The sequence below is a fragment of the Poecilia latipinna genome, unplaced genomic scaffold (assembly GCF_001443285.1).
Source record: "Poecilia latipinna isolate Pla-1442-1.1 unplaced genomic scaffold, P_latipinna-1.0 Scaffold402, whole genome shotgun sequence".
NCBI classification, from domain to species: domain Eukaryota; kingdom Metazoa; phylum Chordata; class Actinopteri; order Cyprinodontiformes; family Poeciliidae; genus Poecilia; species Poecilia latipinna.
Window position 1 is genome coordinate 605,853 of NW_015113018.1, and position 24,046 is coordinate 629,898.

Sequence of the window (24,046 nt, forward strand, 5' to 3'; positions counted from 1 at the left end):
GTGAGAAAGACCTCCCTGCCCAAAAATGCCCCCCCCCCCCCCCCCTAGTTATGGTGTTTGTACGCCTTTGAGTGTGTGATTGTTTTTCTGTAGTTGGAAGGTATTTCTCATGTGTATGCATTAGAGTGTGTGTGTCCTGTATCACCTCTCAGTGTCACTTGTTAAAATATCAAGGCTGCATGATAAATAATTAGTCTTGACATTCATTCATAATATTCTCATCAACATTGACCACTTAATCACCTGGACCTGTATTAACAAGCTGTTTACTAAGTCATTTCTTGACAGTGTGTTTCTCTAAGTGTGTGTGTGTCTGAGTATGCGTGATTTCTAAAGTTTGTTGCTACTCGTCTCAGTATCAATACATTAATCCAGTTATCACAGTGAAAAATATTTGAAGTGTGTAAAATCCTGCCTGTTTTTGTGAGTAGCATCTGTTGCTTGTGTGTGCTATCATTTATTCTAGCGTTTACCTTTGTCCTAGCTCTAAAATGCTGACAGACTGAACTGATTCCAAATCAGACACAGCGCTTAGCTTTTGTTTTTGCACGCAGCAATTCCATTACGAGCAGCTTTCATTATTTTAGCATGGTGCCTGTGTGTGAGACAGAGGGTGCCTGTTGGCGCGTGCCCTGTTTAAATGTGATGAAAGAAACCTTCTACTTAAGTCAAAGTCAGGTTGTGTTTTCCTACAAGACTGCTAAGGAGTTTTCACTACTGCCCAGGTTGCTGGTTCCATTTTAATCTGACAAAACGATGCATTTAGAATCCAACATACAGATTTTCTTGCACTTAATCATGCATACATAAACGTTATATGTGATCGTGATGTTTGCCCAGGTTGTTTTGGAGAAACTGCAGTAACTTCAAAGAAGGTGTTTTCATCAGATTAGACCAAAATTAAACTAAAAAATTCATAAAATTCACTGATGAATGGGCAAAACTGAAACAGACATGTTTCAAAAAACCTCAAAGTGTTGAGTCACTGGTGCTGAATATAAATTAGCGTCACAATTTGCTGAATTTTATCGCTTTTTTTATAACAATTTCCCTTTTTTTTCCACTTAACAATTATGTGACACTTTATGTCTGCTGTTTAAAATCCCAAAAACAATAGATATACGTTTGTGGTTGTACTGAGACAATATCTAAAAATTTTCCATTGCAAGTTTTCAAGGCATTGCAGAAAAGATGTAATGACCTTTTTTCCTGCCAATGGATTTGCATGCTATATTTTAACAAAAGCTGTCATTTCAAAATGTTGGTTTGTTTCAGGTCACATGGTCGCCTCCTTTGATTCCTAATGGAGAAATTCATGGATATGAAATCCGTCTCCCGGAACCCCGAATCTTTCATAACACCAGCAATCCCTTGGAGTTCAATGTCACCGTAACAGACCTTGTCCCGTACACGAATTACAGCATCTCTGTGCTGGCATGTTCAGACGGTGGAGGGTATGTTGGTGGATGCACAGAAAGTCTTCCAACTCCTGCCTCCACATTACCTACGACACCTGAAGACCTGGCACCGCTTTCAGTCGTGCCAGTCAGTGAATCCTTTCTGGCAATTTCCTGGCAACCACCAAGTCGGCCCAACGGACCAAATATCAGGTAAAATTTATGCCTGTAATAATTCAATTTATTCATCAGACGGACGAGACTGATATCATGATGTGGATTTTGAAAGGCACGTTCTGGAGATGTTCAGTTGCTGCTGAAAATCTCCACGCAAAAAGGAATAAACACATTAACAAGTTGCTAACAAAAGTACCCTACTAATGAGCTAAGTGTTGCTCATTCATAATCGGTGTTTGCACAGCACTAATGCACATTCGGCTCCACTTTGTTCGCGTCCTGTTCGACTCTGCCTGCGATTAGGCCTAAAATAAAGGTCCATTTTCTTAGCAGGTGATTAAAATGCATGAGGCTCGCTCGCTCTCTCTGTTCTGTGCTGCTCAGCTCTGTATGTTTGTCTAAGTGGGTTGGTTAAAAGGCGGCGTTAAGCCCTTCTCTTCTGATTACAGCAGAAATTAGCATCACTGTAGGGAGAGGAAAACACAAAACCCGCAGAAAAACAGTGACTGGAGAGGCGTTGGGAGGGATGAGATACAGCAGAGGCAATGAATGGAGATGATGAAAAACAACACAAGAGGAGGAAATGAGTGATAAGAGTCAGCTAAAATTCAGTGTGGAAGTTTGAGTGTGTGCATGTCTGAACGGCGCACTGGCTACATACAGTCTTTGTGTGTTGATGGATTCCTTAACATCAAACTGTGTGTGTTTGTTTTTCTTTTATTCAAATCTTCCCCCTCAGATACAAGTTGCTCAGACGTAAAACCCACCAGCCCCTGGCCGTCGCCATGGTCCCCACATTAGCAGCCACTTCCCCGCCCCCCTCCGAAGATCTCCATCGCTGGTTCCGTGTTTACTCCGGCACCAAATTGTTCTATGAAGATAAAGGCCTAAGCAGGTGAGATTACTGGAATGAGCTCTAGAGCAAATGGCAGCGCTGCAACAAACAGTGTGTGCAGAGCCGATCGGAGAGTGACTGCTGATGCCGATCTTTTAATACCGCTCAAAGATACATTAAGCAAATATCCCAAAGAATTAAATTGTTTTTGTTTCACACAGTGTCCCTTAATCTCAGTCCGCCACTTGGTTGCAGTTTTTTTTTTTCTTTTATCCTTGCTGAACTGCTCTGGGTCTTCTATGCATCTTAGGTAGCTTTTTCAAAATCACCTGACCAACTTGCAGATGTGTCTGCTCATCCAGGAGCAGGGGAAAAAAAGGAATTTTTAACAATAAAATCCCACTTAAGTTTTCATTATTCAATTAAAGGTGAGAAAAATTGCCACTAAATTGACATGAAAATGAAATATGTATTTCTCCTCATCCATCTTCACTTCTCTTTAACCCCTAGTTATAATCCAGTTCAACCAGTTGCTTTTAGAAACAAACTAGTTAATACATGGACAAACCTTTAGAAACGGTGAGAACTTTAACATTTTTTTTGTATTTTTTCCAGAACCTGGCTTGAACTGAGCCAGTTTCTGCTGGAGGTTTATTCCTGCTAAAGGGGAGTTTTCATTTCTACTGTTGCCATATACAGACTCATGATTAGGTATTGCTTGAAAGCTAATAACTCAGTTCACTAAACTGGTTGTCACCTCATGTTTTTTTTTTCTGGAGGAAAGGGAGACTTCTGCTGCCAAGTCAATCACTTAATGCAGATTATTTTTTTCTGTAAAAAGCCATGAGACGACATTTGTTATGAATCAGCCTCCTATAAATTGACTGAGTTGAACTGAATTCAAACTGAAAGACTGACTTCACTTGAAGACAAACTTATTGTGACAGTTGGGGCATTAATCAAAAGAATCATTTTGTCTCTTCACAGATTCACCCGTTACCAGTACCAGCTTGTGGTTTATAATGACGTGGGCTACTCTTCAGGAAATATTGTTACTGCAGTGACCATGGCAGGGGTTCCCCTCAAGCCTCCTACTTTGTCTGCTCGTGCTATCAATCACACAGCTGTACAAGTCAACTGGAATAAGCCCTGTAAGATTACCCTCTCTGTTCCTAACACACTTCCTCAAACACATGCCTTTACGGATCAGCTCATCAACACATCTTAAATGATCGAACTAAAGCAGATGTATTAGTAAGTTTGTCTTTAGTCTTTGCAAAAACATCACCAGACACAATATACGACCTATGTAAGACTTATAGAGTTTAAGCAGTAACACAAAACTATTGACATAATTAATTAATACGAAAGAGACTTTTACTGACTCATCTTGAATTTCTTTGTCAACTCAATGATACATACTCCATGATTTGTTGCTGAATTGCTACTTGTTGGCAGCAAATGGTAAACAATCTGGCTGTAAATTGTGGGATTCCACATTTTTGCTATTGACATTTGTTTGGGACTGCCACTAATCACTTTTTTAATTAATCATTAACATTTTTGGAGGGTTAATGTGAACAAAAATCACAAGGAATTTTTGGGGGTTTATTTTGAGCCAGTTTTTCTGTTTATGGGATGCTTCAATAGATGTCAAAACCAAGATGCTGCAAAATATAAAACAGGCTTCAAGCGTTCTGTGAACTCCAGCATGACAAAATGAAGTTAAATATGGTATTTGTTATTGGTGCATCAAAAATTCAAAGTGTTGTGAATGTTAGATATGCGACGACTAACCTGGAAATGAACACAATTAAAATACACACAGGCAGACATACACACACAACCTCTGAAGATTGGAGTTAGGTGCTGTCCACACTTGTTTTGTGTATGAAAAGTTTAACAAACAAAAAAAAACATTAATTCATAAAGGTTATGCCTGAAAAAAATACAAACTGATGAATATCGGCATCATTATTTGGTTTTACATTAGTTGTGGCGATCCAGCTTTTTGTTGTCTCTTCCAGTCAAATGAAGGTCAAAAACATATACAGTAAAAGTTTGGATTTAATCCCAGTTTGAATATAAAGCTTAAATTAGCAAGTGCTCATAGAACATAAGATGCATTTAAAACTTGCATGTGAATTGTTGAACTAAAATTTTGATCTCCTTCATTTAACTCTGTTCTTATCTACCTAAAAAAATATATTAAAACATTTCGATGCGATCACTTTCACAGTAAAATGTTATAATAAAATTATAGAGAACTGCATAGTGAGAGGGAACTTTTAGCCGATCCCTCACCTGTATTATTATCTTGTGTTTTTCAGCCCTGCAAGACCTGCAGGGAGAGGTGGAATCATTTTTTCTCACAGTAACATCTTCCGAGACTGGCCCAGTGATGGCTTATGGTCCTGATGTCACGTCGACTGTAATAGGAGACCTTTGGCCCAGCACCACATACCTGGTATCACTGCAGGTGTTCAATGGTGCACACAACACAACTAAATCAGTGGTTTATGTCACCACTGCTGATGGAGGTAGGAGAAAATAAGAGCATGAAGAAATATCGCCTGATTTAAAAACTTCAACAATCCTCTGTTTTAAAATGATTAATAACCACTGGTGCTGGTGTAATCACAACATTTTATTTGTGTACATAGAATAATGAATCATTACATCCATGAGAGGTGTTCGGGTTAACATGCATTTCTCTGCTACATTGTGCTTCACAGGGGATGTTAAACACATCATGTAGTGAGGCATGAAATCAATACAAAGTGTGTGTGAGGCTGATTCGAGGTGCTGCTGCAAATTGCTTGTTGGCACCATGGACAAAAACACACAACCTGCACTCGTGCAAACTGAACAAGCAAACCGTATTCTACATCGCAGTGTCTTTTTTTTAACTCCACAGAAATTCTTTCATAATGAAAGAAATATTGTGATTAACTCTTCGGTTTTTATAAAAGATTTTTACTCTCAAATTGAGCCATTTTGCAGTTTTAAATGTATGATTCTGTTTATAAAGTTTATAAAATGACTTATTTCAGATGTAAAATCAAGAACTTTGACAAATAATATTGAGTTCAATATCAGTCAAATATATAAATTGTTGGATGTATTGATATTTTCCGAAAAAAAGCTTGCAAAACGTATTAAAGCAGTTATGCGTACTTTCCATTTCTCTTAATTGCTTATCCCAGTCTGCTTCAGTTTGCCTCCATATAATCGTAAATCCTGAGCCACTTTCTGCACTTATATTTATGTCCCCCTCAGTGAGTTTGGACAGACATCTCCTTCTCTCTGCAGCCCAGCCTCACAGTTCCTTTCCTGTCTAGGTGTATCATATGTCACAGGCCTCCTTCTTTCTCTCTAATCTGAGCCGTATAATAAAAAGTGCATTAAAAACATTAGAAAATCATTAGGTGCTAAAGGCAAAGCATGGCTCGTTTAACTGAGAGGGCTACTGAGGTAATTTCATTATTTTACAACTACGAGTGTGCATACGCAGACACACACACACACACACACACACACACATACACATACACCTAAGAGGCCTAATATATTTTAACTAATGTAGCTGAACCCTACCAACCATCCTAACGTGGCCTGGAATCTATAGGGCAATGCTAACATCAGAGCTAATTGGCAAGAAAAATACATGTGTGTAGAGAAGGAAGCTCAGCGATCAGCGTTGCACAGATAATGCCTTTCTGCAGTAAATGAAATTTAGGGCAGGAAATGAATTGAGTTAACTTCTCATAGCCAACTACATTTTCACTTAGAATAATTCAAGAAGTCTGTACGATTACTCTCTTCAGATAAACCATCCTCACAGATCATTTACCTCATTTATTTGAGCTTCTCTCTGTTTTGTTTTTCCTTACAGCTTCATTTCTGAACATCATTTCACATAAAATAGCTTCTTTCCACCTCAGAGTAAAATGTTATTCATTCTCTAAAGTCACTGAATGTTGAAGTATAAAGCGCAGCTCCTTGCAAAAAATATTAATACCACTTGCATTTGGCTTTTATGGGACAGTCTAATACTAAGTAGGATAGAATTGAAAGAAAACTGATGAAAGTTTTTCAAAATATCTTACAAAGAAAAATTGATGTTATGCACTTCTATTCAGCTGCTATGAGTAAATAGTTTGTTGAACCACCTTTAATTGGATGGTCTTTTTTTATCTCTTCCACTTTTACAAATGTAGAAACTACAGTTTTTGTTCATTTTTGAAGTCTTGCCACAGCTTCACTATCAGATTCAGGTCTGGACTTGTACTGGACCGATCTGACTTAATGAATAGATCTTGACCATCCCATTTTACCCCCGGCTGTGTCATCTGGGCCGTTGTCCGAATGTGATATTAACTTCAGCTCCAGTCAAAAGACTTTTCCTACTTCTGACCAGCTTTCATCTGGTATTGTTCTGCAGTTAGCTCCATCCATCTTCCCATCTGCTCTGACCTGATGGCTTATGGAACATAAGATGCATTTCAAACTTGCATGAAAATAAAATATTATATAATAAAATCATTCAACACCATGATGCAGTCACCACCATGTGTGCCCAATGCCGTGGTGTGTTCAGTGTGATGAGCATTGCGCACTGTTAGTTTCCTGCCACAAACAGCATTCTGCACACAGGCAAGAGAGTTGATTTTTGGTCTCATCTGAATAAGCCACCTTGTTCTATATGTTTAATATTCCCCATTCCTTACCCTGTTTTGGGAAGTGCACAACTAATAATCATATTTTTTTTTAATTCTCCCTCCGGAGGCTCAACTCTCTACAGATCCATGCAGCCATGGACCGTGGCTTTCTGCTCTTATTAATACTGTCTTTATCTGACTGTCATGTTTTGGTAGGTTTGTTGTGCCATACTCCTTGAACAGTGCTCTGCGAGATGTTCAAGACTGTTTTGTACTTAGTTTAACTTACACAACTTTGTTCCATTGTGCTTTTCTACCACACATCCCAATGTGTTTCTATCACTGATCGTACAGACTTCTTGTATCCCAATCCCAATAAAATAACATGAGACAAAATAAAAGGTGACTATCCCAAAAATCCAAAGAAAAAAAAAAAACAATTATAGCAAAATCTAGACTTATTTCATGTGACTGAGGTCAAACTGTTGTGTTCACAGCCAAACAGACTTTAAAAAGAAACTGAAAGCAGAGTTAAAAGGAAACAATATAAAAAAATCTAAGAAAGAAGTGGCAACAATTTATTAAGAAGTTAATATAAACAAACCTCTATTATTATAATTATTCTTTTAAAAAACAAAGAAAATGTCGCATCCAAAACTCAGAATAACCAGAAAAACTAAAATTAAGTCTAATTTATGTTCAGGAGTGATAGTTTATGGATGTACTGTAACAAAGAAAAGTTAAATGTGTATTAATACTTTTACTAGGCCCTGTAGAATCGGTGAATCCTCCTTCTTTCACTGGTGCATCTTCCTGGTTCAGACCAGAACTGCTGGATTCATTGATCCTACAGATTCTACCAGATCATTTTTGGAATAGTCACCTTTAATTTTGTCTCATGTTATTTTTATTTTTTTCGTTGAATTACTTTTTTTTATGTGTCCCTCTTATGCTTCTCTCAGAGCCAGAAGGGATGTCTGCCCCTGAAGTGGTTCCAGTAAACAGCAGCACCGCACGTGTCCTCTGGTTCCCTCCTCATCGACCCAACGGAGCAGTTACTGGTTACGGCATCTACGTTAATGGTCGCCTTCATGGCAGTGTAGACAACAGCTCCGGTTCATACCTTCTGGGGGACCTGCTGCCTTTTACAGTCTACAATATACAAGTATTCAATCAAATGCAATATAAAGTAGAAAATTTCAGCAGTATAATTTTTATGTCATCTAATATAATGTGTATTTCAGGTGGAGGTGTGCACAGTGTATGCATGCACTCGCAGTAGTATTACCAGAACAACCACAGTAGAAGACCTGCCAGCTGATCTGCCCAGGCCACATGCACAGGTGATCAGTCCCAGGTAATACAGGTGTGCACTATGAGTATTGTTGCTCTTTCACTCTTAAACTTGAGCGCTACTTTAGTTTACAACAGCAATTCACCTTTATTATTTTTGGTTATTGTGTGAAAACCCTAATTAATACTTAGTGAATACAATTTGATGGATATAATGATAAAAGTGTTGGTGTAAAATGTTTTTTTTATTATTATTATTTGTTGGCCCAATAGTGCAAAATATATAACAGAATATATTTAAGACTTTTGCTAATAATTTGGCATTCCAAGTAAAAATGTATGTGCTGTTTTTAATCTATCGATCAGGATTATTTAACTTTGATTTTGAGCAATTTCACACTAAAAAGTGTTTCAGTTTGTTAATTTGATGCCAGTCTTCACTGCAAATTTGTTTTTTTACAAGATAAAAACATATTCAAAGTTTTACTACAAATCCATTTATTATCTAATATTTATTCTTAGCTGATTTTTATTGTTTTTTTAAATAGCCAACAACATGTTTGGATTCATTCTTAATATCTTTTGGAGCAACTGAGCTAAATTTCCCTGTTTTTTTTACTCCCGTTTTCCTTCAAATCAACACATTTTCATCATATCCTGATGTGGAATTGACTTTAGTCTTCAACAAAGATTCATTATAAAATCACAGGACATTTTTTGGATGCATATCAGCATATTTTTCATTTATTTATTTTATTTTGAAAGGAAAAATACATGAAATTAATAAAACTAACAGGAGCTGAATTTGACATCAGCATAATATAAGTGTCACTAAGAGTCAGGTATAATGCTTCACATCAAGTGAAAAACTGAAAATTATTGCAAGCCATTTTTTCATGCTGATTGTTTTAGGTTAGGGTCTCAGGATGCCCAGGACACTCTGCAGGTTGTAACTGTGTGTCAGAACACAGATCATTTTCCCTGCTAAAATGTCAGCGTTAAAAAAGGAAGAAAATCAATACTGTAAAGTGTATAAAGATACACACACCTTGGTACTGTAGCTCAACTTTGTCAGACATTAACCATGCATGAATGCATTTGTGCTTGAAAGTGTGCGCGCGCGCGTGTGTGTGTGTGCGTGCGTGTGACTGCATGTGTACATTTGTGAAAATGGAGTGTGAAGGAGACACTTACTCCTGCCTATCACTTTCACTTTGTTTTTGCTTCCCTCCACCTCTCCTCTGACAGAGTGGTGAGATTAGATTGGGCCCATCCGGGCAGACCCAGTGGGATCATGCTGGGCTACAAGGTTTTAAGGCGGACCCTTAGATCATGCACCGATAGGTTAACAGGGGTAACACCGTCCTCTGACAGTGGTGGTGGTTTAAGGTTTAAATGCTCCTATCTGCAGTGTCCTGCGGGTCACAGTGTGTGTGGGACTTCCTGCTTTCATCCTGAAACACAGGTATATGGTTTTTCTTCTATTGTTAAATTTAAGCTATTACTTCAAATACACTGTAAAGCACATTTCACAGTCACATGTGTAATGCTGAACACAGTAAAAAGATAATTAAAATGCAAATAAACACAGGCGTAAAACAGGTCTAAAGTTTTTTCTTTATGATGCTGTGTATTTCTTTAGTACAGAGCCACAGACAGTATTTTATTTCCATATGCTAATAAGATTAATAAATAAATGCATTGAAGGTGTAGATTTTTCTATATTGAAAAATCTTCAAAAATAAACTTTTCCCCCCTGTATATGCACTTGTGTGTTAAGCAGATATGCTGCAATGGATTTCTGCACACAAGAAAGCCACATCACCATTGTTGTGATGAGCTGTATGCTGGCTGGGATGATTCCTCCCACTCTGTTTGCTGCAATGGCAAACTTGTCCCATCTCAGCCTAATCATCAGTGCTGTGGAAGATACTACATTCCTGTAAAAACCAGTATGTTCTCTTACTTTCTTTGTTTGCACCAACATCTGATTAATTATCTTCCACTTGGTTTGAGTCTAGTCTTCTCAATGCTGCTCAAGTCTTTCCTTCATCTGTCCTTGTCTTTCTAGATGAATACTGCTGTCCTGACCACTTGCAGGGCCGGGTCTCTGTGGGGCCCGGTGACAGCTGCTGTGGGGGGGTTCCTTATTCCATGACAGGCGGCCAGCTTTGCTGCAGTGGGAGACTGCATGATGGCTACGGGGTCCAGTGCTGTGGAGGCAAAATCGTAGATGACGTCTTGGTTTGCTGTGATGATGCTGTACATTCATATAAACCAGGTGCGTGGCGGAGAAAACCACACATGTAGTCATGTAGAAGCAGCAAAAGTTGCAAAATGGGAATATGCAACTACCTAGACTTTTCCCCAAAAGCGTTTGCTAGTAAAGTGCTTCACTCTTAAGTGCTGTGCTCAAAGGACTCTTTTGTTTAGAAAACTAGTTACTCTGATGCATAAAAAAAGAGGTTTTGTCAGGGTCAAATTCCTGGTGGTGTCTTTGTGTTTATGGGAGTGAGTGGATGAGAGAATTAGGAAGAAGATGACAAACTATAGAAGAGAGGATAAGAATGGGTGGAGAGGTAGACACATGGTGCAGGAACGCGGGGTCGTTTCCCTGTCCTCCTCTCCCGCAGTGTCCCAAAGCACCCAGATACCACGGCACAGATGGGACTGTGCGTGTGTCTATGTGTCGGCGTCAACGTACGTGTGTGTCATTAGACATCTTTGTCATGGCAGATGATGATGAAACGCGCTCAGGATGGCACCATTGAGGGCACTGCCAAGCACACAGCGGGAGAAATACACACTCATTCTTTGTCTCACACACACTCATTGTCGCACACATACTCATATTAAACACACAGTCACACACACACACACTCGAAGTCAACAGGGTGCCCTCGGCAGGGTTTGCCTTGTGTTGAATGCCAGATAAAGACACGTGGACTCTATTCATCACCTATAAACAATGGCCCCATATGGGCAGGCTTATAGTATTCCATTAGCCTATCAACCATACTTCATGCATGCACACACACAATTACAGGCACACACAAGATCTCTGCTTCATCAATTTACTTATCACAAAATAAATGCATGATTAGACAAATGCTACAAGAGTTACTACATTTTCCTGTCTCTTGATGGACTGTAGATAAAACACTATGCTGGAGAACCCTCCAGTCTTGTCTTTTTTTCTAGGAAATCCTTTGACCTCTTCGGTTGATTGATAATGTTGTTTTTTTGTTCTTTTCTTCTCCTGAACCACATCCTCTTTCCTTTCTTGTAACTGAGCAGTCTCTATGGTCATCCTTCACTTGAAATGGCCTCTCAAGGAGTGCATATGCTCCCCTCCATCTCAACTTTTCATCTTCCTCTTTTACTTATTTTTCCATCTCATTTTTATATTTAATGTCACCTCTGGTTTTGTCTAATGAATCAGTTTGTTCTTTGCTTGGTCTCTTACGCTTTCTTTCTTATTCCATGTTATCTTCTTTCTAGTCACCCTCCCTCCTTCTCATTCACTCATCAGTCATTAGCGTTAGCTTCCCTATTGAGAGCATATGGTATGATGGATCGTAGAGCTAGGAGTGCTAGCAAGGCTAAGGGCCATTTGCCGGGTGCTATGCACAGTCGGGGAGCGCTGCGGCTAGCTATGCAACCTCAACCCAACTCATCGGTTTCCGAAGAGTCACACACACATCATGCATGCAGCCACGCTACAGCAGGATAGTTTATTTAACCTTGGCATCACTTGCACTCATTACTCTGTCCATTTCATCTGAAGATAATTTGTTTTACTTTTATGATAAAGTAAGATTTATAAAGCTGAGTTGGTGTAAAGTTGAGGAGAAAAACCTGCACAAACAGAATCCACCACAATATTTACATTGTGCAAAAGAATACTAATTTAATTGCAAGGAACAAGAAACAGAAGATTCAAGAAAACGCTAAAGAGAACTAGGGCTAGCTAGTCAATATTTAAAATACCAGGATAAAGGAGGGTTAAAGTCAGTAGGGGTGAGAGCTGGAAAGAACAGAATAATTGTGAAGAGGTAGATGGAGCAGATTAAAGGAGGAGTGAAGGGTATCCCATTGTGCCCAGCTGATAGACTAGGTTAGGCTGATGTGATTATGGGGTCCCTGAAGTGCGATCTATCACACATTACCGTCCACACTGTCAACAACCATACACACACACTGCAGGGGAACAGCAATGCCAGGAGACAGCTGTCTGGCAACAGATACTCATACCGGCTTGTGCGCACATGTGCACACGAACACAAACACGCCAGTATTCATATCAACACAAAACCACAGTTAAACATAAACACACACACTTGTAGGGAAACATGGATATGGAAACCTTCACGCTTCCAAGGTAACAAATCTAAACTCTGTTTTATTGAGTTTTGTCTTTATCTTAATTTGTTTTACGTCTAACTTTGAGATTTGAGATTTCTAGTATCGAGTTTCTCCTGATATCTTTTGAGTTAGATCCCGTTTAAGAGGAGTTGATTTTTTTGCTTTCAAAATAACCCTGAAAATAGCCCTACATGTTCTTCTTCAACGGTTTGAAAATCCATCTGCTGAAAAAAAAAAAAAGCTGAAATCAAAGTTCATAAACCTTGAGGTTATCTTCTCTCATTATGAGGTGTTTCAATATGGTGAATGCTATGACTATCTCTCAGAGAGTATTTATTTCAGTACAACATTGGAACCAGCATCTTCACATAGACTATTTTTAGAGCAGCATTTGCTCTAAAATAAAGGCCGGCGTCCTGCATGTTTTAGTTCTCATCCCGTTCAACAGACCTGGATCAAATGATGGCTTGTTAGCAGGCCTCTGCAGAATATTCAAACGCTGAGGAGGCAGTAACTACCACCAGAGGGAAAACTCTGTTGGACTCGTTGGACACCCCGTCTGTAAAATCCCCATTTGCACCAACTTTGGACTTGATAAAACACATCAACATCATCAAAGGATATTGCTTGCCAAATCACTCTGTCTGGAAACTTCACACTGGATCTCATTCAACCTGGATGCTTTGCCACTCCATTCGTCCTCCAGACTGGAATGCAAAATATACTTTTATTGGAAAAGAAGACTTTGAACCACCAAACATCCTCCCTTTTTCTCAGTAGCCCAGATGAGAAATTCTGAATTTCTCCACGCCATTAGTAGCGTAGCACCTGGCCCATCACAGCTGTAGCCCATGTCTTGGTTGTCTGATAGTTCTGGAAGTACCAACTAAAGAACTACTTGGTAGATCTTGAGTCTCATCCAAATTTTGGAATGGGCTTTCCTTCAAAATCCTCTCGTCTGTGGTTTTCTCTGTTGCTTGTTCACCACAGTTTATGAGAAATATATGAAAAAATAAATAAACTACTCTACTTTTTATTTGATTTTGTGAATTGTTCAGTTGCACTTAAAATATAATCAGTTTACAACTAAAAGTACTCTGTTCATGACTACAACAAAACAAGGCTAGAATCACTGCTTCTCCTACCTGTAAGTGGTCATAATGTTGTGGCTGATTGATGAAACTGATCAGTGACACTAACCTAACTTTGCTGTTGCACACTTCTTTTGTTTCTGGTGTGTTATTGAGATGAGCTCTAATCTTTTCCTCCGGCTCTCCAGTTGTTACACAATCACGCAAAGTCTCTGTGCTAAATCCCTTCCTTTCAAATCTGCTTGTTTGTTCAAACAGCATTCGATTTCACTTTCAAGTATATTAAACACTGTTTGTCTTCGAAGAATCCCATTTTTCTCGCAGTACTTCCTGCTATGCTGCAGGTTCAGTACCAACTTATAATCTTATTTAATTCTTTTTTCTTTGGAGTCTTGGTTAGTATATAAGAACTAAGACTTTAGTGAGATTAGATGGTGTTTAAAGGAACTTGTGGGAAGCCTTCGGCCTCCCATGGTGTCCCAACTCTCTCCCACTTCACTGTGTGCTTGACTAATCATTTCCCCTTTACACTTTTTCTTTCTAGTGTCCAGGTCTCAACTCTTCGGTCTGCCCTTCAACCTCACTAGCCCCATTTCTCACTGTGGGTGCTACCATAAATGCTCACCCCACCTCACTTTTTTTTCCCCCCCTGAAAGTGAGTAAATCTTAAAATTGTGAGCATTTCTTTAACTCCTTCTCTTACTTACTTACTCCCTCCCTCTGTCCCAGCCCAGCAGGCCCTATCCAAACGTTCAAGGACAAATCTGAATATCCCTTTTCACCGTTTAAGTGTTAAAAGCCTGGCGGTGCCGGGGTGTTATCTTAACGCGCCTTGCCGTGCCATCATCAGAGCGCGTGATGAAAATGGCTGTGATGATGCTAAAAGAAAAAAAGAGGAGGGGGAGAAAAAGTAATAATCAAATATGTTTTTCAAGGGCACAGTGACCATTTGCTGGAGGGAAATTATCCCAGTAGCTAAGCTAGCTCACTCAGAGGCTGGCTGCGTAGTGAGAGGGAAAGCATTTGCTTGTGTGCGAGTGCAAATGTGCATAGACTTCTTATTTAAACTTCCTCCATTCAACACTTTTTACGCAAGTCTCTGTGTTCATGCGCGTCTGAATGTCTCTGCAGTTTAGATGTTTTGCCACTGGTTCTTTGCTTACTTTTTCTGTAGGTTTTCCTCAGTTTCCCAGTGTGTAAATATCTGTGTGAATGTCTGTCATTGCCAAAAGCCTCTCAGCATTGATGGGTTAGAAAATGGCCAACACCAGTGCATCCCAAACAGCCGCGTCTGGCTGCTTTATAAGACAAAGTGCTCCCGTAACTCGGGAAGACATTTCTCTCTCTGTTAATGTATTTATGATGATGACTTTTCTATTAGGTTTACTTTAATGACTGGCAAGAGTGAAAGCACAGGCTGTCGGACGCTACAGTCAGACCAAGTTGTATTTGCATTTGTTGTATTCTTATTGCTGCTGTAACACATTATAGATCTGTTAACGTATCATAAATTTATCACCACAATGTCAGTATTTTTTATGTTTCATTTCTGCTGTCTTTACAAAAATCTGTTTTAGATTATTAGAGAAGTACTTCACTTTTTTTTTACTAAATGTATTGACAGTTTCGTTTATTTGTAAATTATTCTAAACAACATGGTTTTAAACATAAAACTTTGTCATTTTTTTGTATCACATAAAGCAAAGTTTCTCCAAAATACGAATCATACAATTAAAACCAAAAGTATACATACACTGAATAAAAAGATACACGTTTCTTTTGTCTGAAGTTAAGTCTGACAAAGCTTTTCTTGTTTTTGATCAGCTACAATTACTAAAATTATTTGTATTTGCTAAATGCCAGGATAATGTGAGGATATATTTATTTATAATCTTCAAAATCAGACCTTTACTTACACAGCAACAACAATCTCTAAACTTACTTGAAGTACTTTCACACTTTCGACCACTTCAATCCTTGAAAATGTGTCAAAGTTGTATTACCTCAGGTAAATGACTGCCTTGAGAAAATAAATTGGGACCTGACCACCAGTTAAATCAAGAATCTAATTTATTATCTGGGAACCTGCTTAACTAAAACTCTAGAAAGTAAAACAATAAATATTTAACAGCTAAATCAAAGTATTGTTAAATCTAACTTCCACACTACAAATGAGAACTAAATAACTTGTGGAGTCCAACAGTAAAACATTAATTATTAATTGTTTGAAAGCATGAACATTTCATTTAACTTATGTGCTCCTTATAAGTCAAAAGAAAATGAAATTTATGACCTAATTTTTACTCCAATGCCTAATTTTAAGTCCTTGAAAATAGGCTGCTTGGACATCTCTGCAGCTTTCTGGTGGCCTTTTAATGGCCTCATTGGAACATCTCAGTTATCCATAGTACATAAATAATGCTGTGCCACGTTGTGCACTGTTCTCTTTACTGATACCTTTGCACAGTGAGATCCTTTTTGTCCTTTGCACAAGAAGCACAAGAAAAGTGGATGTTGACAATGAAGCAAAGTTTTCGTTTATAAGTTTGTGTAAACTATGTGATTAAGTACTTGCATATTTGTTGGTTTTTTACTTCATCTTAACAGATGTTTTTCAGTTGATGTGCCAAGTAAATTTCACATTAAAAGGGGAAAACTGTGTGTACATTTGAGAACCACAATGAATTACTGTGCACGTTTTTCATGAACAAGTCCAGCTGGTAATGTAGCTGTAAAAAAAATAAATAAAAATGTTTACAAAAAAAACTCTCAAAGACAATAGGACAACTGGCCTTCTGGGAAAAAGCATGTACATCTTCTTTTATTATGCAAGTGTGATTGCTGCCTCCTCGTCCATATGTGTGTGTTCACAGGGGAACTCTGTGCACTGTGTGAGAAAGTCAATCCTCTCTGATTTTATCTCTTGACATGACATGTAGTCAGGCCTCTGAGGAGCACAAAGTGCAAGCATGTGCACACACAGACACATTTTCCGAGCAGCATGCATGCATGAGTACGGGAGAGTAGAAATAAAATGAATTTTTAAGTGAATAGAGTTACTGAGAATAACACCTTTTGGCGTGTTTTCTTGTTGAAGTCTACAAACGATGCACATTTGTAAAACAAGCAGAGGGTCTGCAAGGCTTAATGAAATGCTATGAATGCATGTACTTGCTGTGCACTTGGTTCCACACCCCTTGTAATATATTCAGGTATTTAAAAGTGTTTGGTTTGTTTAAAGTTGTGGAGGGGCTTTGGTCTCCTAGAGAGCTCGGATTTACTAATCCACAACACACATTTTTATCTTTAGTTCGTTGGCGGGTCTAAATATTGACTTATCATTAAGTGGAATGACTGAAACCCTAATAATAATTCACATTGTCTAAGCACCTTGTGTTGACGCTGCGCTCCCGACGCTATTAACGAATGTATGCAAATCCTGCGTAAATCTGAAGATTAGGGCTGAAGCTTTCAGTGATGCAAAAGAGAAAACAAGAGGTGTGTAATAAAATGTTGCCTACGCATAGACAATCACTGGAAAAACACAGCTTATGGAGAGGTGGAGAAAAAAAATCTGTGTATGTGTGTGTGTGTTGCAGAATGTTAACACAAATGTTCAGGCATGTCAGATAACGCTTACAAAGACAGGGATTGGATTTCTGCTGAATGGATGATAATGCAGTAATAACGAAAGCTGCAGTATTGTAAACAAACATCAGACCGAACTGTAAAGTTGCAGAGAGACAGAAAAAAAGCAAATGTGGAAACAAAGTTTGTGACAGGAGAAAATCCTCAAGATGTTGCCAAGAGAAAAAGTTGCAATAGAAGAAGTGAGGGCTCTTATCTGCAAAAAAGTTGTCTAAGGTGCTGCAAGCTGCACTTAGTTTTAAAAGTAAAGAATTTTATAACAAAGAAAAAGGTGGTGATCGAGACCAGATTGTGTCAGAAGGAAAGACACCAAACATGACTGAGGATGGAGAGGAATGCAGAAACTTTAAGTCTTAAAAATGATCACCATTAAGAGCTGGGGTCCAGGTCTGGTCTACCAGAGGCCACAGATGAAAACCACTGGCTTGGTGCATCTTGGACTAAAACACATTGGTTGTTTTATGCCTTATGTTTAAACAGAGGAGTAGAGGTAAGACTGGCAGGAGGACAAGGGATGAGTAAAGGAAAGCTATTTTAGAAAAGTGTTGAGCTGTTTATTTGCGCGTCATTGAAGCTGAAGTAAGGCGCAGAGGGAATTGGCCACCAAGACCCCGCTCCGCTCCGCAACATCTGCCGCTGCTAAGTGAGTTAGTAGCCGTCAGGCTGCCTTTATGTCACACAATCACACACACATGCGTTTCCCTGTCATATGGAGCCTGTGATGGATGTGTTGAGCATATAATGCTCTGCAACAGCGCAGAATAAAATATGTGCCATTCTCAACTTTTGGCCTTTAAGTGGAATGATTGCTTAAATTAACAACATTTAATGCGCATGAAGTGTGAATGCTGATTAGAGCGTGAAACAATAAGTTATTTATCACTTCATAACTAGCTGCAGCCCCATTATAGGGCCATGATATAGAGCTATGACTTAGAGTTTAATGTCCATTATTAAATAAAATAGCCAACACAGCTGGGGGTAGATGATGCCACCAGGAAGGATATATTTACTTGTTAAATAGTCCTTAATGACTTTTTAGCATATTGCTGTTTTCTTCATCTAAGCAACACATAAATTGTTCTGTAAAGACAGACGAGTCAAATTTACAACAAACGCTTTTATCGTCACAGCACATTTTTAGAGTAACCCTCCTACCCTCATTTGTATTTCTAATGTAGGATCGCAGTAGGGAGCTGCTGACTCTAACACGGTATATTATAACCTTAATTGAATGCACAACCGAAGCCTGGAAGCAGTGGTGGATTTAAGGATGGCCATGGTGGGCCGCCGCCCTCCAGGTGGCTTCTAGCAGGGCTCAGCATGGAGCATCTACACAAAATAATTCATGACAGTAACATTTGGGTTTCTGTTGCCCATTTTAATATAGCGTTAGTCATGTCTTATCTATCTGCAGGTCAAATCTTCTTTCAGTGTAATTACAGATTATGTGAAAGGAAGGAAAATCAGGTTCAGGATGTGCTGTAGCTGGTTTTGGGTGCCGTATATTATATTGTTTTTGTTACTTGCTCCATTTCTTGTCTGAAATATATTTCAGTCGAATGAACTCAACTGTATGTAATTTGCTTATTGTTTGATTAGAAATTTCAAGCTTATGCCATATGTTCCTTTTTTTATTTAAATTATCTTACATAGCTTTAATAATTTTCATTTTATTAATTATTCAGTGCAAATGACTAAATATCTGAAAACATCCTACCTGAACAACTCAACTTTTATTTTTAGTTTCCTATCAATTATGTTAGTTGGGAACCTAAGAAGACTAAATGTTTAAATTGGTTTAAAAAGTGCAAAAGTACATATTTAAAAAAAAACACATTTTAATGCAGCTTTTATTTCCCATAAATTTGCTTTACTTTCAGCTGAATTTCAAAGAATGTAAGTCAAGTTAATGTTCTAAAAAGGTTTAAATAATTTGCCAGTGATGTTGATATTTCTTTGAAAATGATGCTCCACTGTGTAGTTTTAAAGAATTCAAATGTTAAAACCTTTAAACTCTCTTCCAAACCCCCAAAATGTTTCCCAGCAGTAATTTTTGCCTTAAATGTTGAGCCTCTTCTGCAGTCCCAGCTGGATGCCAGCCGTACAAAACTCAAGTGAGTTGAATCTGAAAAGTGAATATCTGGACAATGTTAAAGTAAACACATCCTTGAAATTTGATATTCCACACCAAAACATACACAAATAGAGGAATAGCATGTATTTTAAATGTCACCTTGCTGCTGAAGGTGATGCAGTGGCAGACAGACATCACCTATCACTGTCAGAGATGGCAGCTCTCCGACAAACACGCCTGCTCTTCCTTTACACATTTTCAACAGCGAATATTGCTGCCGAGCCGCGAATATACCAGAGGAAGAGAGATATGCTTGGTTTCAAGGAGAGAATAGGGAAGGTGGATGTATATAAGCATGATAAGAAAAAATATTCAGCTCAACTTAAATACTGTTCCTGAGCAAATCAGATGAAGAGCAGAGTGTAAGTAAGGAATGCAGAAGATCAACAACGTAATGTGGTTGTTGCTGATGGAGATGATGGAGGCAGACGCACAGAGAGCTAATATCAGTCTTTTTGAAAACTCATCTTTTAAGCAGGTGTGTAATTCCTGAATTCATTGTGTTTTCTCTCAAGCTTGTACTTTGCTTTTTGTTTTGTTTTATTATTATTGTAGTCCACCACATAATTAAGTCATAGCTGTCCACACACTGAGTTACGAGTAGTAAAACGGAATGACGCACTTACTGAGATTTTTTCCATACAAAAGCCTTTGTTGGTGACGAGTGGATCAATAAAATTATCTTGGCCTTTTGGTTATTGGTTGACCTGTTCTCACAGCTTTTTTCTCTGAAACTAGTTTTTGAGTGTTTGGAATAACTTTCACATTGAAACATTCACTTTTGTTTCATCTTCGTCATCCTGGTAGATGACAGCAGTTTTTTGTATCTAAAACGTATATTTTTCCAGTACTCTTTTCTGAAAAATATGAAGTCTGCCTGCATGGTGTGCTGAAAAACAACCCCACACCATGATTTTCCCATCTCCAAACTTCACTATTGCTTCTGGATTTTAATTTTTTTTTTTTTTTTTTTTTTTTTTTTTTTGCCTTCAGTCATTGTGTTTAATGGAATCCAAAGTGTTCGGTTTTGGTCTCATTTGACCAGGCCATAAATACGTTGCCTGTCTGTGTATTTGTTTTTCAGTAGAAAAACATGACCTGCCATGCTAAGGTAAGGATGCAGTACAACAATGACACCAAGCTCATTTCTTGCCTTTAGGTTTTATCTGCTGTGGAAAAGAGTATATAAACTCTTCAACTTCACTTTGCTGTGTGGACGACGACGGATATCCCACAATTCACCCTTCTGGAAATGCCACAGTGAAGCTGCAGTGTTGTGGGTCAAAGGTCATACATCTGGACGAAAAATGCTGCAATGGGATTGGTTTTGACCCCCAACGGCACGTTTGTGCTGATCAAGCCACGGCTGGGCTGCTGATGCCGGTATGTTTCGAGTTGAAACGCTTCTCAAAGCGGATTCAGTTTTTTATTGTCACTTTTCACTCATCTCTTCTGCAAGACTTTGCAACGACAAACTGTTTTATTTTTAATTTGATTGCTCTGCTGAAGAAAACAGCAAACACTGTCCCTCTGATTGCAATTGAAGAAAATGCCTACGTCTCGGTCAGCTAAGTGGACACGTGGACAGACAGGATTAGTTTTCAGCATCCACTCGTCCTTATTGTCACATCAGGAGCCGTTGAATGTGCCATCCACCATTTATCACCTCGGGTCATGTGGTGTTTGTGTGTTCCTAAGTCAGCATGGGATGGTTCATGCAAGCACACACACACATGCACGCACTCAGACAAAGAGTGGGAGCACTCATTAGCCCTAATGATGTCATTAAGGTGCATGTAAAGCACACACATATGCAAAAAGTTATGCACTAGATTTGCATGATAAAAAGCTGTTTTAAACTCCAAAATGTATACATCTGAATAGGAAAGATGCTCTGTATATTTACTGATGCTAAGCAGCTCTTCTCTTATTGCGCGGTCTCTTTTCCTCCTTTGTGCAGCCCCAGTGTTTGCAGGGAGTTGTGTGTCCTGTGGCTGCTGCTGCTACATCTTACTGTGGCTCCTGTGACCTTGATCCATCTCTGACTGCCTGCACTTGGGTCCTGACTGCACACACACACCCCGACACACAGACCGTGACACAAGCGCCATTCATCAGCACCACGCTGGAAACCCTCTCTTCTGTCCTGCCAGCTCATACAAACAGAGGTGGAAACCCTAACAAAATATCTGACAGAAACAGTCACACAAATACCGAGAACTCAGAGTCAGGAGGAACTCTGTGTCCGTCACACGAGGAGGTGGTGTACAGCGGAGAGGCCAGTGTTCTCACATATACAGGTAAATAAATACAGTTTTTGTTTCAGTGTTTTCATTGCATTGTAGCTGGAAGCGTTTTAGCGTTTGTCTTGAATGTGCGCATGTAGAAAATTGGATTTTTACCAGTTCTTCTTTGCAAAATATTTCAGTCTCAGTCTGATTGGACATAGAGGTTCAGTTAACTTCAGTTTCATGTCCTGTCTTGTATTCTCAGTTGGATTAAGGCCTAGAGTTTCATTACGATATTGAACAAAGTAAAAAAAAAATTAGGCCATTCAAAAGCTGTGAAATTTACAAAATAAGATGGCAACAAACTAAAAGTTTTATGTGCACACACAGCTAAATCAGACCAGTTAGGAGAGAGGAAACTAGCGTTATACCTTACCCTATTTTTAAAAGCTTCATAAATACATTTTTCTAGATATTTCCTTAACTTCATAGACAATAAGTTAATGGAACAAAGAACAGAATGATGCAAAAATTTACTTTTATGAGCTTTATGTCATGTCATAATGTAATTTCTTCATCAAACACAGAGTTTTGTTTTGACTCATTCATGCATGTTTGAGAAATCCTTGAAACATCTAAATTTATTTAATCGAAGTAAAGTGTCGGTAGACCTTACAGCAGGACAATAACCATAAACATACTTTCAGAGCTACTATCAAATAATTCAGAACAAAATATACTCCTGCGTTAAAGTACCTTAATTAGAACCCAGCCTAATTCAAACTGAGCATAAGTGGTAAAACTAAAAAACTGATGCTTGCAGAGGCTCCCCATTGATCTGACTGAGCTTTCGGATGGAGAATTGTCAGTCTCTTGATTTCTTTTATTTTATTTTATTTTTTTCCCGTAACTGACGTACCCCAAAACAACTTCAGCTGTAATTGCTCTGTAAGATGGTTGCACAACTAATGCAGAATTGATCTATGAAAAGAGCAGAACTCGGTGACATTATGAGCTTGTAGAAGTGTGTATTTGAATGTGTTTGCTGCTGAAATCAGGTGGCTGTACAGCGAGGTCGTCACCCCTGCAGAACCACACACATACCATGCTACACTTAAAACAGCTGTTGCAGTGTAAGGTAATTGCTGTTAGCAGCTAATCCTCTCTGAGCTGTAGACGTGCATGTAATTAAAGCAAGACGGGCATTTAGATGCCGTTTCAAAATGATCCACAGTTTATTAGCCCAAAGGGAGTAAGTTTATGTGTCTGTCTGTGGATGATTGCGCCTTCATTTTTAGTCCAGCCACACAGGGTTTATTTGGGTATTGCAGACTTTTTGTTCAGTATTAAAGGTGATCAAGAGTATTTATAGCATGTTTGGTTCTGTAGCAAGAATTTCACATATTTCACATGTGTTTTAATTCAGTTAGTACCTCTGTAGGTCTGTGATTACTTTGTGTGTGTGGCGTAGAGCGGTTAGGATAAGAGTTTCAGGGCGATGCTGTGACACCATCTGGGCAGAGGCACATAAAGCTGTCGCCACCCACCATACACCAGATGTTTCTCATGCGCACACACACACACACAAACGCACGCATGCACACTTACACACAGAGTATCATGATATACAAAGATCAAGCTTTGTATTTACAGTTAGAGCCATAAAAATGTACCGCTTTGTCAACAAACAACCTATATTCATAAAAGTTAATAATCAGACGAAGCACTGAGAGCTTTTTTGGGGGAACAAAGATGTCTGATGTGTATTTACATTTGTGTTCCTCTGTGTTTCGCTACTTAAGTTATGACAGCAGTAAAGACAAGAGCCCCAGACTGGCCGTTTAAGCAGAGCCATTTACAGCAGCAGTCCCTTTGCACTACTAAAATCAGTGCCCATGTATGTGTGCAAGTGCATTTGTATGTATATATGTTCCTGTAACGTAACACCTCATCACCAGAAGGGTTGTAACAATCTTGGCGTCGGGGGACTGCCGCCATGGCCACATGTTTACAACTTTGCACCAGTGGCAGTGCATATTTGTGTTATATCTTACAGTTTGCAGTATAATAGTAAACAGCTTGAAAGATGAATCTTTAAACTGGTGTTGTGGACATAAACCTTCCCTTTGTGTGTCATTAAAGGTTCATACGTTCTAAGAAAAGGAAGAGGTTGAAAATCATCTGAAGTTTTCTTTTTCACTTACTCCACCCGGT

General features: G+C 38.8%; 1 protein-coding gene across 3 annotated transcripts in view; it reads left to right on the plus strand.

The window, feature by feature from the left end:
• The window catches only part of ush2a (Usher syndrome 2A (autosomal recessive, mild)), a 211,267-nt gene that overhangs the window by 123,005 nt on the left and 64,216 nt on the right, over window positions 1–24,046 (plus strand). For all 3 annotated transcript variants that reach the window (XM_015037369.1, XM_015037367.1, XM_015037370.1), the window contains exons 54-64: window positions 1,276–1,610; window positions 2,314–2,469; window positions 3,397–3,560; window positions 4,740–4,949; window positions 8,033–8,235; window positions 8,315–8,427; window positions 9,612–9,828; window positions 10,147–10,315; window positions 10,435–10,644; window positions 20,764–20,987; window positions 21,565–21,904. In XM_015037369.1, the coding sequence (XP_014892855.1) occupies window positions 1,276–1,610; window positions 2,314–2,469; window positions 3,397–3,560; window positions 4,740–4,949; window positions 8,033–8,235; window positions 8,315–8,427; window positions 9,612–9,828; window positions 10,147–10,315; window positions 10,435–10,644; window positions 20,764–20,987; window positions 21,565–21,904 (2,341 nt within the window). The remainder of the gene's footprint in view (window positions 1–1,275; window positions 1,611–2,313; window positions 2,470–3,396; window positions 3,561–4,739; window positions 4,950–8,032; window positions 8,236–8,314; window positions 8,428–9,611; window positions 9,829–10,146; window positions 10,316–10,434; window positions 10,645–20,763; window positions 20,988–21,564; window positions 21,905–24,046) is intronic.